The 16246-nt window shown below is 64.9% G+C and overlaps 4 protein-coding genes across 9 annotated transcripts; 3 read left to right on the forward strand and 1 right to left on the reverse strand.

Moving 5' to 3' along the window:
* The first annotated feature begins 432 nt into the window (after positions 1-432).
* On the forward strand, positions 433-4655 carry HAS3 (hyaluronan synthase 3). Its single transcript, XM_015874325.2, has 4 exons — positions 433-493; positions 1045-1665; positions 2070-2171; positions 2251-4655. The coding sequence occupies exons 2-4, from the start codon at positions 1045-1047 to the stop codon at positions 3172-3174; spliced, it is 1647 nt and encodes a 548-aa protein (XP_015729811.1). The 5' UTR covers positions 433-493; the 3' UTR covers positions 3175-4655.
* CHTF8 (chromosome transmission fidelity factor 8) lies at positions 4434-13214 on the reverse strand. 6 transcript variants are annotated; one of them, XM_015874337.1, is made up of 4 exons: positions 13209-13214; positions 5446-5515; positions 5257-5374; positions 4434-5187 (listed from the first exon to the last, which is right to left on the reverse strand). In XM_015874337.1, exons 2-4 carry the CDS (start codon positions 5466-5468, stop codon positions 4990-4992), a joined length of 339 nt encoding a protein of 112 aa, XP_015729823.1. In that variant the 5' UTR covers positions 5469-5515; positions 13209-13214; the 3' UTR covers positions 4434-4989. The 6 variants fall into 6 exon arrangements, with proteins under 6 accessions (XP_015729823.1, XP_015729822.1, XP_015729828.1 ...); XM_015874336.2 differs by lacking the exon at positions 13209-13214 and adding an exon at positions 5902-6001; XM_015874342.2 differs by lacking the exon at positions 13209-13214 and adding an exon at positions 5895-6001 and having other exon boundaries at positions 4434-5142.
* Positions 5993-10722, forward strand: UTP4 (UTP4 small subunit processome component). Its single transcript, XM_015874323.2, has 16 exons — positions 5993-6227; positions 6644-6835; positions 6932-7016; positions 7125-7214; positions 7447-7658; positions 7749-7920; positions 8002-8093; positions 8380-8476; positions 8828-8892; positions 9006-9128; positions 9230-9389; positions 9511-9617; positions 9728-9823; positions 9920-10105; positions 10275-10385; positions 10568-10722. The coding sequence occupies exons 1-16, from the start codon at positions 6069-6071 to the stop codon at positions 10682-10684; spliced, it is 2064 nt and encodes a 687-aa protein (XP_015729809.1). The 5' UTR covers positions 5993-6068; the 3' UTR covers positions 10685-10722.
* SNTB2 (syntrophin beta 2) lies at positions 10742-16134 on the forward strand. Its single transcript, XM_015874326.2, has 7 exons — positions 10742-11369; positions 13715-13925; positions 14046-14247; positions 14353-14495; positions 14576-14772; positions 15094-15275; positions 15359-16134. The coding sequence occupies exons 1-7, from the start codon at positions 10763-10765 to the stop codon at positions 15449-15451; spliced, it is 1635 nt and encodes a 544-aa protein (XP_015729812.1). The 5' UTR covers positions 10742-10762; the 3' UTR covers positions 15452-16134.
* The last annotated feature ends 112 nt before the right edge of the window (positions 16135-16246 follow it).

A 16246-nucleotide genomic window follows, 5' to 3' on the forward strand; every position in this document is an offset into this window, starting at 1 on the left:
GGCGCGGGGACATCGCGTGTGATGGACACGGGGCTCCTTTCTTGGGGGGGCACAGGGACAGAATGACAGCACGAGGTGTCCCCGTGTGACTCCGGCTGATGGCTACAGGGGGCGTGGGGAGGTGGGGAGGGTCCTGGAGGGTGGCACGAGGCTGACAGCGCGGTGTCCCCGGGTTTCCCAGCGCTGTCCCCGGCTGACGGATGGGGACGGATCCGGCGCCCGGTGCATCCCGCAGTGCGGGGCTGGGGCCGGTGCCGGGCGGGTCCCGGGGGCTGCGGGCGGGGCCGGGGGTGGTGCCGGGGGTGCTGGTGCCGGAGGTGCCGGTCCCGGTGCCGGGCGGAGACCCCGCGGGCTGCGGGCGGTGCCGGCTCCGCCGCGGTATAAAGCGGCCGCGCGGGCCGGGGCCGGGAGCACAGCGGCGGCGGCGGCGGCGGCCGGGGCGAGCGGCACCACCGGCACCACCGGCACCGGTATCCGCACCGGTAGCATCACGGTGAGTCCCGGTACGGTCCCTCCCCTCCTCCTCCTTCCTTCCTTCCTTCCCCCCAGCCCCGCCGGTGCCGGCCCGGGGCTCCCCCGCCCCCGCGGCTCCTCAGGACCGCCCGCAGCCCCCCCACAACGTGGAGCGGCATCGGGGGCTGCGGGGCGGGGGAGCACCGGGAGCGGCGGGGCACTGCGGAGCACCCGGGAAGCGCTGCCCGCCTCCGCCCCCTCCCTCAGCACCGCGCTCCCCCGGCCCCGCGGCGCAGTCCCGGTCCCGCAGTTGGGGTGGGGAACCCGGGAGGGGCCGAGCCGGGTCCCGCAGTACGAGGACCGGGGGTCCCGGGGCTGTGCCTCCCCACTGGGGTCAGCTTGCTGCCCGGTGTCCCCGTGCCCTTCCCTGTCCTCCAGCCCAGCCCTGCAGGGCTGCGGGTGGGGAAATCCCGAAAGCGACGTCTGCATGGGGGTGAGGTTGAAGTGGGCTGGGAGACCACCTGGTCCCTGTGCCCGCCTCGCGCTGTCCCCTGGGTGGTGGCCGTGCCCTGACTGTCCCATCCCACCCAGATGCCAGTGAGCCTCTCCACGGCGCTGCGTGTCGTCGGGACCAGCCTCTTCGCGCTGGCGGTGCTGGGGGGCATCCTGGCCGCCTATGTCACCGGGTACCAGTTCATCCACACGGAGAAGCACTACCTCTCCTTCGGGCTCTACGGGGCCATCCTGGGGCTGCACCTCTTCATCCAGAGCCTCTTTGCTTTCCTGGAGCACCGACGCATGAGGGCCGAGGGGCAGCCGGTGCGGCTGGGCCGCTCAGTGGCCCTTTGCATTGCCGCCTACCAGGAGGATCCCGACTACCTGAAGAAGTGCCTGCACTCCGTCAAGCGCATCGCCTTCCCTGACCTCAAAGTGGTGATGGTGGTGGACGGCAACGGCCCCGACGACACCTACATGCTGGACATCTTCCACGACGTGATGGGCTCTGAGCGCGCCGGCAGCTACGTGTGGAGGAGCAACTTCCACGCACGGGGCGAGGGCGAGACGGAGGCCGGGCTGCAGGAAGGGCTGGCCCGTGTGCAGGCTCTGGTGCGCGGCACCACCTACTCCTGCATCCTGCAGAAGTGGGGCGGGAAGCGCGAGGTGATGTACACGGCCTTCCGGGCGCTCGGAGACTCCGTGGACTACATCCAGGTGGATGTGGGGTCTGGGCGGGTGGGGGGGACATGAGGGATGATCTGGGGGCCCATGGGGTGCAGCGCTGCATGGGAGAGCACAGCGTCACCTCCTTGGTGCATCCCTTGCTGCATGCAGGTGTCACCTGGGGGACACCGTGCAGCATCGCGTGGGGCCCAGACCTCCCGTGCTTGGGTTGGGGTCAGCTGGGGTATCCCACCGCGATGCCATTGACCAGAGCTGGGTGTCCTGGGGCAGTGTTGTCCGGCACCGCAGAGCGCTCCGCTCCCCTCACCGCCCGCTGCTCTGCAGGCCTTGCCTCGTCTCGCCGGCCGTGGCTCAGGCTTGCCCGGCTGGGGCTGGGCCGTCTGCCGGGCGCGCGTGGGTGGCGGAGCGGGGCTCGACGTTGCCTCTACCCCCAGGTGTGTGACTCAGACACGGTGCTGGACCCCGCCTGCACTGCTGAGATGCTCCGCATCCTGGAGGCCGACCCCCGCGTTGGCGGTGTTGGTGGTGATGTCCAGGTATGGCGGTGGGTCAGGGGGGGAGCACGCAGGGGGCACCGCGCTTGCATTAGTGGCACTGACCCCATCTCCTCCATAGATCCTGAACAAGTATGACTCGTGGATCTCCTTCCTGAGCAGTGTGAGATACTGGATGGCATTTAATATAGAAAGAGCCTGCCAGTCCTATTTCGGCTGTGTACAGTGCATCAGTGGACCTCTGGGAATGTACCGCAATGCGCTGCTGCAGCAGTTCCTGGAGGACTGGTACCACCAGACCTTCCTGGGCTCCCAGTGCAGCTTTGGAGATGACAGGCATCTAACTAACCGAGTGCTAAGTCTGGGCTACCAGACCAAGTACACGGCGCGCTCCCGCTGCCTGACGGAGACACCGACGCGGTACCTGCGCTGGCTCAACCAACAGACCCGCTGGAGCAAGTCCTACTTCCGCGAGTGGCTCTACAACGCGCTGTGGTTCCACAAGCACCATTTGTGGATGACCTATGAAGCTGTAATCACTGGATTCTTTCCTTTCTTCCTTATCGCTACAGTCATTCAGCTCTTCTACCGCGGGCGCATCTGGAACATCCTCCTCTTCCTGCTGACGGTGCAGCTGGTGGGCATCATCAAGGCCACCTACGCCTGCTTCCTGCGTGGCAGCGCTGAGATGATCTTTGTCTCCCTCTACTCCCTGCTCTACATGTCCAGCCTGCTGCCCGCCAAGATGTTTGCCATCGCCACCATCAACAAGTCGGGCTGGGGCACGTCGGGCCGCCGCACCATCGTGGTCAACTTTGTGGGGCTGCTGCCGGTGTCGGTGTGGGCAGCCGTGCTGCTGGGCGGCCTGGCCTACACAGCCTACAGCCAGGACCTGCTCAGTGACACCGAGGTGGCCTTCCTCATCTCGGGCGCCGTCCTCTACGCCTGCTATTGGGTGGCCCTGCTGACGCTCTACTTGGCCATGGTGGCCCGGCGCTGCGGGAAGCGGCAGGAGCAGTGTAGGCTGGTCTTCGCCGAGGTGTGAGGATGCCATGGGTCCCATTGCAGCTGGTGTTGACCCAACGGTGTCCATCTGGCTGCTGCTCCCTGCGTCCGGCAGCACTGAGCGCACCCTGAGGTCAGCATTTGTGATCAAGTCTTGCTTTTTTTTATTGCGGTTTTTTTTTTTTCCTTTTTAATTATTTTTAATTGTTTTGCTGTTTTCTGTAGAACTCAGCCCCGTGGGTGCTAGTGGCCACACCGGGGCTGTCTGGAGCTGTGCTTGGCACAGCCTTGGTGCTGCAGGGTCTCTCCTTGCGCCACGCTGAGCATTTCGCTGCCTTGGTGCGAGGGTGCGGCAGGAGCTCCACTGGTTGGGCTCCCCCCACCTCGCTGGGCTCCATCCTTTGGTGCTTTCCTGGGACCCCTGATGTCCCCCTATGGTACTGTGGAGGAGGGATCCCACGTGTCCAGCTAGGTGCTGAGCTGTGATACTCAATGCTGCTGGGGTTGCTGCTCCCCAGGATTTTTTCCCCACCATCCCTGTGCAGCCCCTGCACGGGCAGGAGCCGGCTGCAGGCTCAGCCCCCTCCCTGCTGTGATTTAGGGGCAGAAATTGGATTTCATCCCAACCTTGGCACCACACTCCTCAGATACTGTGCCAATGCCAGGCACCGCTGGCTGGTGCTGCCAGCTGGGCCCACCCACAGGGGCTCAGCATCCCCTGCTCTGTTCCCATGGAGCTCTGAATGTCCCCCAAAGCCATCACCCCCATCCCCATGGCTGTGTATGTGCAGGCATGTACCCACAGCTCCCTCCGACTCCATTCTGGGGATCCGGCTGCCCCAGGAGGGCAACTCCTCTGTTGTGCTTTGCCAAAGAGCATGTTTGGGGGGGAGGGGGTAGCACTGGCACCCCATTTTTATGCTCACAGCCTGGGCAGAAGCAGGAAAACCCAGGCTGTGGGTCAGCTGGAGCATGGGTTGGTGGTGGCAGCCCACGACCCCATAAAGCCAACTGCATCCCATGGGCTCCATGCCAGCTGCCTTCTCCACCGCCCCTCCTCTGCCCCCTAGCTTTGGAAGTGAGGAGGGAACCTGGCATCCGTCTAGACAGCGGGGAGGCGCTGGGTTTTGGGTCTGGGCATGCTGAGGGCGGGGAGAGCCAGTTCCCAGCCTTTCCCTGCCCACTGGGTCCCCTTGGGTATTTACCCACGGCCATCTCCCCTGGGCCCTCTTTTCAGGGCTAGAACCTTTCTACAAGTCAGGCTTTTTATTTAAAACAGGATTTTTTAGGAGACTTTTGTAGCTCTTTTCGTATTTACACTTTATTGCTGATTGTTTGTAAATCTATTTATTTTTTAACTCATATTTTTTTCATATTTTGAGAAGTCTGTTTTTTATATCCTGGTGGATTTGACACAATAAAGACTTGCACAGAGGAAAGATGGTGTGTCATCCCTGCTCCCCCTGCCCAACTGCACTTGGACCCCCAGGTTTGGGGTGACTGAAGGGGGAAAGGTGCTAAGACAGAAGTGGCAGACCCTGTCTGCAGCTCTGCTGGATGGAGGGGTGACTTTAGAAGGGAATATGAGGTGGCAGCCAGCTTGAGAGTGAACCCAAGCCATCCTGGCAAGAGCAGGAGGATGGGCAGAGCTGGCAGCACCATGTGCAAGGCTGCAGAGCTGAGTTCTGTGCTTGAGGCAGTGCTGGTGGCAGTCATGTGCAGCCCCCAGTGGGGGCACAGCCTGGCCCTGCAGGATGCACCGTGCCTAAGGTAGGTGATGAGTTCATGCCCCAGCCGTCCTCGGCAGTGTCACAGCAAAGGAACAGCATTGCTCCTGTGTGGCAGGTCTGTGTCCTCAAACCTTCTTGGGCACGTTGGTGATGATGGGCTTGGGCCTTGTTTTGAAGAGCAGCTTGGTCTTGATGAGGGCGGTAACAGCGTAGCGCGTCCCCGCAGGGTCGGCTGCCTGCTTCATCAGGACAGCAAAGGGTTTCTCCAGCTGCACCACCTTCCCGTATAGAATGTGATGGCCCACAATGAGCACGGGGATGCCCTGCGTGGGAGGAGCGGGGTGAGGGCAGCCCTGTGTGCACCAGCACCCACAGCCCAAATTGCCGCTCACCTCCCGCGTGTAGTGCAGGTCTCCCAGCAGACTCCCGGGCAGCTCACCGCCCCCGCGCGGCTCCACGTCTCCCTGCAGCTCCAGCAGCACCCAGCGCTGCAGGCAGCCCGCACCGGCACTGCAGGGGGAGCAGCAGGTCACACACCGGGCACGGGGCAGCCCAGCACGGCGGGCCGGGCCCTCACTCACCTGGAGACGATGACCTGCACCATAGCGTGGGCTCTGCAGAGCACTGCGAGGGAACGGGATGGGAGGAGTCCTGCGTGGAAACAGGAGCCCCCACCTCCTTAAACCCCAGCCCTGGACTCTCCCACACCCTGTGTGCTCTGTCCTGTCCCAATATCCCAATGAATCTGCACAGCCCAAGGTTCCCACCCCCAAGTCCACGTTCTGAAGCCCCGCCGTGTCCAGCTGCTCACTGCGTCCAGCTGCTCACTGTGTCCAGCTGCTCACTGTGTCCAGCTGCTCACTGCGCTTTGCTTTCCCCCCATGCCCCCAATTCCTCCCCATGCTCTAAGTTCCCCCCATACCCACACCCCAACGAATCCCCCCCACCCAGATCCCTGCTCCCTAAACTCTCACCTCCCCCAGACGCCCCCGCACCTCCCGGCCACCCGTAGCCCACCCCGTCCCCGTACCCGTCCCACTGTCCGGTCGCTGCTCTCTCTCCCCCCCGCCCCGCACGCCCGAATGTCCCGCCGTTCTCCTCCGTACTTCCTCTTCCGTTCACCGGGGGATCAAGTCACTTCCTCTTCCGGGAGCGCGGCGCTGCACGTGGGGCCCGGCGGGGCGGACCGGGGCCGGGAGCGGCGATGGGGGAGTTCGAGGTGCATCGCGTGCGGTTCTTCGGGCTGGTGCCCGCCGGTGTGCGCTGCATGGCCTACCGGCACCGCGGGCAACGACTGGCGCTCGGCCGCACCGACGGCGCCGTGGAGGTTTACAACTTCGCCGCTAATTACTACATGGAGAAGGTGGGAGGCGGCCGGGAACCGGGAGGACGGAGCGGGGCGGGGAGAGCAGGGAGGAGATGGGGGGGATCGGGCCGGGAGGGGGCGGCGAGTGCGGGGGGAACGGAGCTGAAGATGGGGGGGACGGGAAGGAGCGGGATGGACTGCGAGGAAACAATGGGAGAGTTGGGAGGAGTGTGGGGCGGAATGGGGGGGATGAGCCGGGGTGATGGGGAGGGAATGTGGGGGGGAAACCCGGTCATATGACAGTGGGGAACCGGGGTTACCGGGAGGAGCCGGCCCGGAGCGTTAATGGGAACTGGGGAGGAACCGGGGTGTTGGGTGACACGGGAGAACCAGCAGGAATCAGGGCTCACAGGGCTGGGGGTGGTGGGGGTGCGGGTGGGACGGGGCCGTGCTGATGGGCCCTTCTCCCCCAGGCCATCCCCGGGCACCAGGCACGCTCGGTGGAAGCGCTGTGCTGGGCAGCGGGGGAGCGGCTCTTTGGGGCTGGTCTGAGCGGGGACATCACTGAGTATGACCTGGAGCGGCTGCGCCCGGCCCGCGCTGTCGATGGCTTCGGGGGACCCATCTGGAGCATGGCTGCCAATGGTGATGGCACGCGGCTGGCGGTGAGAGCAGGGATGAGGACGGCAGCAGGAATGGGGGCTGCGATGGCAGAGGAGCTGCCGCCCCCAGGAGCTGATCCTTACCACCCCATTCCCCAGGTTGGCTGTGAGGATGGCTCGGTGAAGCTCTTCCAGGTGGTACCTGGCGGTGTTCAGTTTGAGAAGAACCTGGACCAACAGAAAGGTGAGTGTGGGGGGCTTTAGGGTCATCCCCTTGTCTGCTCCTTGTGCCATCCTGGCCACCAAGAGGCTGCTGTGCCTCGGCACACACCTGGAGCTTCCATCTCCACAGGCCGTGTGCTGTGTCTCTCCTGGCACCCCTCGGGGACCCACCTGGCAGCTGGCTCCATCGACTTCATCCGTGTGCTTGATGTCCACTCAGGTAATGAACCGCCCCACAAAGGGGCATCGCTCCTTGGAGCAGCCCCTGGGGTGTCCCCTGTGCCGGGGCGCTGTCAGCAGCCACAGCTCTGTGCTTTGGGACTCCTGCTTGGCACCAACACAGCTCCCAGCCTGGGAGTCCTGCGGTGCACAGGGCACAGGGAAAGGATGAAGTGAGGAGCCTGAGGTCATCCCACTCGCTCTCCATCTTGAACAACCCTTCCCTACCTCAGGCCGAACCGCCCAGAGGATCATGGTGAACCATCACGTGCCGAAGTCCAAGAAGCGCGAGTGCGTGGTGTGGAGCATCGCCTTCCTGGCCAGTGGCACCGTCGTCAGCTCGGACTCATTTGGGAGGGTGCAGTTCTGGGACTGGGAGCGAGGGACGCTGCAGGACTCCCACACTGTCAACACCTCAGCTGCCCTCTCGCTGGCTGTGTCGGAGGTGAGGTCACCCTGGGCCAGGACGGCGGTGCCAGCACCCAGGTGGCATCCAGCACTGTGCCCTGGTCGCCACAGCCCTCTCTTTCTCCAGAAAGAGGACAGCATCATGGTGGGCACCTCGGCGGGGTCCACCTACCAGATCCAGCTGCTGCCGGTGAAGGCAGGCAGCCAGGAGAAGCGCTGGGTGAGGACGAAGCCGTTCCAACATCACACCCACGACGTGCGAGCTGTGGTGCACACCCCGACAGCTCTCATCTCTGGAGGTGCGGGCTGTGAGGGGGAGCTCAGCGGGTGGTGTCCCCCCCCTCCAATAGCTGCTTGTCTGAGCTCTGCTTGGTTTCCAGGCCTGGACGCCCAGCTGGTGATCCGCCCGCTCATGGAGAAGGTGCAGAAGAAGAGCTACGATGCAGTGCTGCGGAAGTTCACCCTTCCCCACGTGAGTATGGCTCTAAGCAGGGTCCTGTGGCGGCTCCTGGGGGCACAAGGTGAGCTCTGAGGGAGCAGCCAGGCCCTGCCTGCCCCACTGGCCCTGGCATGCCTGCGGGTTCCTGTAATGCAGTGAAATGGAGAGTGGAACTGAGTTGATGAGCCTGTCCTGCTGGTCCTGCTGCGGCTCCCTCTCCTGGTTCTCATCCCACAGAACCTAAGTTGTTTCTCACCAGCAGCCCAGGTTGTTTCTCCCAGGCTGTGGTCCATGACAACGTGCCCATTTCTGCCCACAGCGACGCCTCGTCTCCTGTGCCAGGAAAGCCCGGCTCCTCCTCTTCCAGTTCTCCCAGCACCTGGAGCTCTGGAGACTTGGCTCTACTAATAAAACTGGTACGTCTGCGGGTGGCTGTTGGGTACAGACCTCTGTATTTAACCCCAGGGCAGTGTCTGGAGGACTACAGGGTGCAGTGTGCCAGAGCAGCAGAGGAGTGGTGCAGCCCTACTCTGCTTATGGTTGTGTTACCCAGTGCACGGTGTGTTACACAGTGCACAGCCATGGTGCTACTGGCAATGTACTCTTCCTGCTGAGCTGGATGGTGCCCTGGGGAGCTCAGCCTCAAGATGGCTGGGGAAGGGTCTGGATCCATCCTGGTGTCTGGTACCACTCTCCCTGGGTTTCCTGTCTTTCTTACTGGGGTCTGCATGGTTTCTGTTGTTGCTGATGCTTAGTTGTCATCCCAGGAAAGGATGGAGAGGTCCTTCCCGTGAGCCGGATGCCAGAGCACCTCCTGCAGCTCAAGAGCAAGGTAAGGCTGAACTGGGGCTGGCACTTGTGCTTGGCACCTCTGCTTCCTCTGATGGCCAAACTGCAGGTGCCAGGAGGTTCTGCAGACCCCATTCAGCACCTCTACATCCCCAGGGTCCCGAGCACATCTACTGCAGCTGCGTCTCACCCTGCGGCAGCTGGATTGCCTACAGCACTGCCTCTCGCTTCCACCTCTACCACGTGCAGCATGAGGGCGACAGCGTCAGCGTCAAGAAGGTGGAGGCTGGGGAGGCTCACAGGGAGCTGGGGGCTGTTAGTGGCACAGTGTGTGGGTCAGCAGCAGCGTGACCGCCGGTGTTGCCTTCTCCCCCTGCAAGGTCCCTGGTGTGCCCAAGCTGCTGCTCCCAGCCTACCAGCTGCAGTGTGCTTCCGACTCAGGAAGGCTCTTCATCGCCTCCGACAGAGGCTCTGTCCATGTGCTGCAGCTGCTGGAACCGGGGGGCTGCAAACACCTGCACACGCTGCGCCCGCCTGCAGGTGGGGAGCCCTGGGGCCCCTGTGGGCACATGGCTGAGGCTGCTGCCCTCGGTCTGGGACACTTTGGAGTGGTTGAAGAGTTTCTTGTGTCTGTGTAGCATTTGTGTGTGGTGTTGTTCAGGGACCCGGGAAGCTGTCTACCTGCTGGCATCGAGCGCTGATGGGAACTGGCTGGCAGCGGTCAGCGGGGACTGGGAGGTGCACATCTACAGCCTGAAACACTTCAAGGTACAGGCAGGGCTCTGTGTGGGGCCCCCCGTGGTGTCCCATGGGCACTGGGGGAGGACCTGGTGGGTGTCAGAGGGCACGTGGGGCAGCGTTGTCCTTCTGCCTTTCAGCACCACTGCACAGTGCCCACCTACAGCTGCGCAGTGACAGCCCTCGCCATCCACCCAACCACCAACAACCTTTTTATCTCCTATTCGGACCAGCAGGTGGGAGCTGTGCCCTCAGCAGCCCTGTGCTGCTTGGGACCGGCTGTGTGCTGCCATTGGGCTGATGATGGGGACCCATCTTTTTTTCCTCCGCAGCTTTTTGAGTTCAGCATCCCCGAGAAGCAATACACGGCCTGGAGCCGCGCGGTGCAGAACAGCGGGCTGCACAGGCTGTGGCTGGAGAGGGACTCCCCCATCATCCACATCGCCTTCAACCCCAAGAACGCGTCGCAGGTCCTGCTGCACGACGTCTACATGCTGTGTGTCCTCGATAAATCCCTGGTGAGCCGAGAAGGGCCCCACTGGAGCGTGCTCTGCAGGGGCTGCTCGTGTGGGCACAAAGGGAAGGGCAGGGGGTGTGCAGCACTGCAGGGGGTGTGCGGGGCTTAGTGCAGAGCTGCAGCACTGACAGCAGCACTGACAGCAGCACTGACAGCAGCTGTGCCCGCAGCCCCTGCCCGACAACAAGACCATGCTGTCCAACCAGAGCACCCTGAAGCAGCTCTCAGAGCCCGCCCGGCGCCGGCAGCTCCACGCCTTCAAGATCTGCAAGAAGTTCCAGGTGGGCAGCTGTGCCAATGTGTGCAGCTCATCCTTGGGGGCGCCCTGAGCACCGCCCCGGGCCGGGCTCCCCGTGTTCCCGGTGCTCACCCCGTTGGTTGTGCTCACCCCGTTGGTTGTGCTCACCCAGTTGTGCTCACACTGTTGTGCTCACCCGGTTGTGTTCACCCGTTGTTCCCGCAGCCGCTGCTGTTCGCGGACCTCCTGGACGAGCGCTGCCTGGTGACGGTGGAGCGTCCCGCCGTGGACATTTGCCCGGAGCTTCCCCCGCCGGTGCAGCAGCAGAAGTTCGGCACTTAGCCCCGCTCCATCAATAAACGCGCTGTTCTCGTCCTTACCGTCAGCGCTCAGCTCCGCCCCGCGTCCCCCGCCCGCGCCATGGAGTCCCGCCACCGCCTCCCCCTCCGTCCAATCGGAACGCGGGAAGCCGCCCCCGCCCCGCCCCTCGCGCCGCGCGCAGCCAATGGCGTCCCGCCATGCGGGCGGGGGGCGTGTCCTGGCGGTGGGGCCCGTGTCGGGGCGGCGCGGCGCGGCGGTGTCGGCATGGCCGTGTGGACGCGCGCGTGCAAGGCGGGGCTGCTGGAGCTGCTGCTGCGGGAGCGCTGGGTGCGGGTGGCGGCCGAGCTGAGCGGGGACGCGCTGAGTCTCACGGCCGAGCCCGGGGAACCCGGCCCGGGGCTCAACGGCGTCGCCAACGGCGGCGGAGAGTGGGGCGGCGCGGAGGCGGCCGTGCCCGGCTGCGTGCGGAGGGTGCGGGTGGTGAAGGCGGAGGCGGGCGGGCTCGGCATCAGCATCAAGGGCGGCCGCGAGAACCGCATGCCCGTGCTCATCTCCCGCATCTTCCCGGGGCTGGCGGCGGAGCGGAGCGGCGCGCTGAGGCTGGGCGATGCCATCCTGGCCGTCAACGGCACCGACCTGCGGGATGCCACCCACGACCAGGCGGCGGAGGCGCTGAAACGCGCCGGGAGGGAGGTGATCCTGGAAGGTACCGGCCCCGCGTCCCACCCCCCCAACCCCCGTCCCGCTCCCCGCCCCGGGCTGCCCTCAACCCGGCCGTGTCGGAGCCCGCTCCCTGTTGCCGTGCTCCCGGGGCTGGCAGCGGTGCCCCGGGCCCGGCGCTGCTCCCCGCGGTGCCCGCCCTGATGCTCCGCACGGGACTCGGTGCCCGCCGAGCTCCGGCTCCTGCCCGACCTGTTCCCGGCAACCTGGGGCGGGACCTGCCGGTGCGGCGCTGCCGGTGCCACCGGTGTCAGCGCGCTGCCACCCCCGCGTCCCGTCCTGATGTCCACCGGGGCCGCGTGCCGGTGCGAGGGCGGGTGCGGATTTGTGTGGCTCAGCTGCCCCCGCTGGGTCCGGGGCACCGGGGGACGAGGAGGAGATGAGCCGAGTTTGGGGCTGGGAAGAGCGCGCAGAGGCAGACAGCATCGCCCCGTGGATGTGGGTTGGGTCCCCGGCCAGCCAGGAGTGCTGACGCTGAGCCCTGTCCCTGCTCTCCAGCCCTGGGCTTCACTTGCAGGCAGCTGTGCTGGCCGCCATCAGCACAGCGGAGCAGAGCCCTGCCCTGTCCTGGGTGGGAGCTGGGAGCTGAGCTCTGGGCCCACAGGGACCTCGGTGCTGGGCAGGGAGTTTGGAAAGAGGAAGGAGGTCTGTGAGAGGAAACCCACACGTATGGGTGGGGAAACCACTCCGGTGCTTTTGGGAGGGGGCTGGTAATGTTGGGCTGCGAATGGGGGTCTGGGCTCTGCTGAGAGCCCTGTGGGTGAGCCCAGGGTGCAGCGGCCTTCCTGCAGAGAGCTGTGAGGGTGCAGCAGTGCTGGGTTTCCTTTGTGGTGAGCGTGTAGGCGTGCTGTGCCATGACAGCCGTGCTGGGACACAGCTCAGCTGGTGAAGCTGCATGTGCCGCTGCCCCCTGTGCTGCACCACACCGGTACGGCAGCTCCATGCCCTGCCTGGAGCACTGCCCCCAGCAGCATCTCCCAGCTGTTCTGCCTCTGCTGCTGCCTGTGGTTCGGTGCTGGGATACGTTTCCTGCAGTGGCCACGGTTGTACAGCCCAGCAGTGTCTGTACTGTCTTGGCCACAGCAAGGGCAGGAAAACCACCAGGTTGACTGCACCAGCACCACCCACCCAAGCATTTGGAACGTTTTGGTTGCACATCTGGTGCTGTATGGGTTCCCCAAGGACTGCAGGGTGCCCTGTGCAAGCCATGGGAGGTGGGCATGAAGGATTCATCCAGCAGCTCCCGCTTCGGGCTCAGAATCCTGCCCAGGGAGTTTCAGGGATGTGGTTGCCTGTGCTGCCGGTTGCCAGCAGCACGGCTCAGAGCACAAAGGGCTCAGCGCTCACTCCTGGGCAGGGAGCAGCAGCCCCAGCGCTCTGCTCTCCATCCCCAGCCCCAGCTGCAGGCTGCCAACATCTGGCTGCCAGCTGTGAGCCGCCTCAGGGGCTGCCGCCGGCGGAGCCCCCGTCCACAACCATCCATCCCAGGCGCTGCCCTGCCCGTGGGGATTAGAGGTGCGTGGGGAAGGAGTAATCCGGGGATAAGCGCGGCGGGAGCTAATATTATCTCCTGGTGCCCGCAGCAAGGGCAGCGCATCCCGTCCAGCTGTGTGCCGGCTCAGCAGCACCGGGCGCCCCGCGGAGCTCCCACCACGGCCTCTCACCGTCTCCTGCGTGCGGGGAGCTGCGCTTCACAGCTGTTTCACAGCAGATTACCGCTTACTCGCTGCTTTTTTTCGCTTTAATTCCCTGCTGCCCTGCGGCCGTTCCCTCCCTGCTGAGGGGGCTCCGCTCTCTGGCTGGGCCGCCCGCTGCTCGGCGTCACCCCCCGCTCTGTGCTCTGGCACGCAGCGCTCCCAGCATCTGGAACGCATTGTGTTGGCTGTCCCTGAACGTGACAGCGGGGAGCGGCGCGGTGACGGGACGGCACTCGGCGAGTGAAGGATTTTGGTTTCCTGGCGCCTACCATGTGTTTGGGGAGGGATGGTCCGCGGGGACCCGGAGTGATGCGTCCTTCCTTCCTCCCAGCCCGGAGAGGAGCGCGGGGCCGGGACGTGCTGGCTGCAGGCACCATCCCGGGGCCGTGATCGCCTGCGGCGCTGGAAACTTGGCCGCAGCGTGCGGCTGGGTGGGCAGGATGGGCAGGATGGGCTGCAGGCTGACCTCCCGCCCGCACCATTGTGCCGCACCGCCGAGCCCTTCCGATCCCCGCATCCCGATGGCAGCGGGGTGGGCCCCGTGGGCCTTTGGTTCCCGGCAGGGGTCGGCACTGGTGTGACCCCGCGTGGCCCCTCTTCCCCCCACCCTAACAGCGACCCCCTGTGTCCGCAGTGAAGTTCATGCGGGAGGTGACGCCCTACATGAAGAAGCCGTCGCTGGTGTCGGACCTGCCCTGGGAAGGGGCTGCCCCGCAGTCACCCAGCCTGAGCGGCAGCGAGGACTCGGGATCGCCCCAGCACCACGGCGCCCGTGACCGCAAGGTCATCCCGCTGAAGATGTGCTTTGCTGCAAGGAACCTCAGCATGCCCGACCTGGAGAACCGGTGAGCAGGCGGCGTTCGGGAAGCGCTTGGCACGTGTCTCTGTGCCCCCATCCCGGCCCCATTGCTGGCAGCACGCCTGCAGCCGGGCTGGCCCCGTCCCAGCGCCCCGTATCCCCACAGGCTGATCGAGCTGCACTCGCCAGACAGCAGGAACACGCTGATCCTGCGCTGCAAGGACACGGCCACCGCACACTCCTGGTTCACAGCACTGCATGCCAACATCACGGCGCTGCTGCCGCAGGTGCTGGCGGAGCTCAACGCCGCACTGGGTGGCACAGCCGGGGGCCGGGAGGTGAAGCACGTCGCGTGGCTGGCAGAGCAGGTACGGGTCTGTGCTCTGTGTATTGGGGGATGCCATCCCTGGGTGGCACCGTGATGCTGGGGAGGTGGCGGCTGGAGCTGCCCTGTCACTGAGCTCCTCATCCAGGCACGGCTGGATGGTGGGCGGCAGCAGTGGCGGCCGGTGCTGATGGCGGTGACGGAGAAGGATCTGCTGCTGTACGATGCCATGCCCTGGACGCGCGATGCGTGGGCCTCGCCGTGCCACAGCTACCCGCTGGTGGCCACCAGGTACCGGGATGGGGACTCCTGCAGGAGCTGACCCCTCACATGGGATGGATGCAGCACCGATGTCCCCCTCCCGTCCCCAGGTTGGTGCATTCAGGCTCAGGCCGCCGCTCGCCCTCGCTGGGCTCCGAGCTGACCTTCGCCACACGGACGGGCTCACGGCAGGGCATTGAGATGCACGTCTTCCGTGTGGAGACTCACCGGGACCTGTCCTGCTGGACGCGGGTGCTGGTGCAGGGCTGCCATGCTGCTGCTGAGCTCATCAAGGAGGTGTCTGTGGGTGAGTGCACAGCAGCACCGGGGCTCTGCCCGTGGGACAGGGAGTCCCCAGCGGTGATGGTGGTGTGCTGCATGATGGTGGCGTGCTGCATGATGGTGGTGTGCTGCATGATGGTGGTGTGCTGCATGATGGTGGTGTGCTGTATGATGGTGGTGTGCTGCATGATGGTGGTGTGCTGTATGATGGTGGCGTGCTGCATGATGGTGGTGTGCTGCATGATGGCGTCTGTGCCTCCTCCAATGCTTGGGGAAGTGTTGGGGTGTCTGGTCTGACTGCAGCCAGGTGCTGGGGGCAGAACCAAAGCCGTTCCTGTTCCTGCAGGCTGCACGCTGGGCGGCCAGGAGGTGAAGCTCTGCATTCACTACGAGGGCGGCTTCACCATCTGCCGCGATGAGGCGGGCGGCAGCGTCCTGTACCGCTACCCCTATGAAAAGCTGAAGTTGTCAGCGGACGACGGCATCAGGACCCTCTATCTGGACTTTGGAGGCCCAGAGGGGGAACTGGTGAGGAGGGACCCCTATCCCGGCGTGCCGTAGGACTCGGGCTGCCCCCACGCTGTGACAACGTTCTCCCTTTCCCTCCACAGGCGCTGGACCTGCACTCCTGCCCCAAGCCCATCGTCTTCGTGCTGCACACCTTCCTCTCGGCCAAAGTCACCCGCATGGGGCTGCTGGTGTAGGTGACGGCCCTGCCCCCCCCAGCTGCCTCCACAACACAAAGCAGCCGGGGAAACATGGAGCCCCCACCGCTGCCTGCCTCTCCGGTGCCTTGGGGTGGGGGCTCCTCTTCTGTGGCTCAGGGGGAGCTCAGCGTTATCCCCCGTCCCCAAAAGCCATCTCTGATCTCACCACCTGTGCCTTGCGGCGGGGCCGCTGCTCCCCCCAGGGGCTTCACTGCGTGTTCCTCCCCCAGGTGGGACCATGTTGGGCATCATTTGTCCCCCCTGGGAGACTTGTCTTAAAAATGTGGGCACTGGGGGCACTCTGGGACCTGGCGCTGTGGTGCCGGTATGGGCAGGGGGCTCAGTCCCTGCCGTGCTGCGATCACAGGGCGGGTGCTCCCCAAGCTCTCAGAGTCTGCAAACGAGCGCTGTTCCCTCCTGGGCTGGGGGCACAGCGGGACCCCTCTGGGCCTCGTGGCTTTGGGGAGGGATACGTAGATCGATGCACTTTTGCTTTTTGTACTTTACCTCTGCCCCTGGCAGGGGATGGTGCTGCTGGGGGATCCGCTGCGCCCCGGCCCAACTCCTCTGCAAACGTTTCTGCTTCCCACGGGCTGTGCCGGGAGGGCCTGGGCTGCAGAGTCCCCACCCAGCACAGCCCTTCTATTTTTGTACTCTTTGTAAATCGCTATTTATACAGACTGGTCATGTGTGGGGTTTGTGATCGGCACTGCGGGGAGCGGCCGTGGGGGGCTGTGATCCATGGGCTGTGATTGATCTATGGGCTGTGATTGATCCATGGGCTGTTATTGA

This window comes from Coturnix japonica, chromosome 11, assembly GCF_001577835.2.
Source record: "Coturnix japonica isolate 7356 chromosome 11, Coturnix japonica 2.1, whole genome shotgun sequence".
Taxonomy (NCBI): domain Eukaryota; kingdom Metazoa; phylum Chordata; class Aves; order Galliformes; family Phasianidae; genus Coturnix; species Coturnix japonica.

What these genes read in the sequence shown, in the direction of transcription:
- HAS3 (XM_015874325.2), top strand. Translation starts at nt 1,045, where the DNA reads ATGCCAGTGAGCCTCTCCACGGCGCTGCGTGTCGTCGGGACCAGCCTC. An exon ending in ACTCCGTGGACTACATCCAG is followed by an intron (nt 1,666 to 2,069) that starts GTGGATGTGGGG and finishes CTCTACCCCCAG; the next exon opens with GTGTGTGACTCAGACACGGT. An exon ending in GTGTTGGTGGTGATGTCCAG is followed by an intron (nt 2,172 to 2,250) that starts GTATGGCGGTGG and finishes TCTCCTCCATAG; the next exon opens with ATCCTGAACAAGTATGACTC.
- CHTF8 (XM_015874337.1), bottom strand. Translation starts at nt 5,468, where the DNA reads ATGGTGCAGGTCATCGTCTCCAG. An exon ending in GTGCAGGTCATCGTCTCCAG is followed by an intron (nt 5,375 to 5,445) that starts GTGAGTGAGGGC and finishes CTCCCCCTGCAG; the next exon opens with TGCCGGTGCGGGCTGCCTGC. An exon ending in ACCTGCACTACACGCGGGAG is followed by an intron (nt 5,188 to 5,256) that starts GTGAGCGGCAAT and finishes CCTCCCACGCAG; the next exon opens with GGCATCCCCGTGCTCATTGT.
- UTP4 (XM_015874323.2), top strand. Translation starts at nt 6,069, where the DNA reads ATGGGGGAGTTCGAGGTGCATCGCGTGCGGTTCTTCGGGCTGGTGCCC. An exon ending in CTAATTACTACATGGAGAAG is followed by an intron (nt 6,228 to 6,643) that starts GTGGGAGGCGGC and finishes CTTCTCCCCCAG; the next exon opens with GCCATCCCCGGGCACCAGGC. An exon ending in TGGCTCTACTAATAAAACTG is followed by an intron (nt 8,477 to 8,827) that starts GTACGTCTGCGG and finishes TTGTCATCCCAG; the next exon opens with GAAAGGATGGAGAGGTCCTT.
- SNTB2 (XM_015874326.2), top strand. Translation starts at nt 10,763, where the DNA reads ATGGAGTCCCGCCACCGCCTCCCCCTCCGTCCAATCGGAACGCGGGAA. An exon ending in GAGGGAGGTGATCCTGGAAG is followed by an intron (nt 11,370 to 13,714) that starts GTACCGGCCCCG and finishes CTGTGTCCGCAG; the next exon opens with TGAAGTTCATGCGGGAGGTG. An exon ending in TACCCGCTGGTGGCCACCAG is followed by an intron (nt 14,496 to 14,575) that starts GTACCGGGATGG and finishes TCCCGTCCCCAG; the next exon opens with GTTGGTGCATTCAGGCTCAG.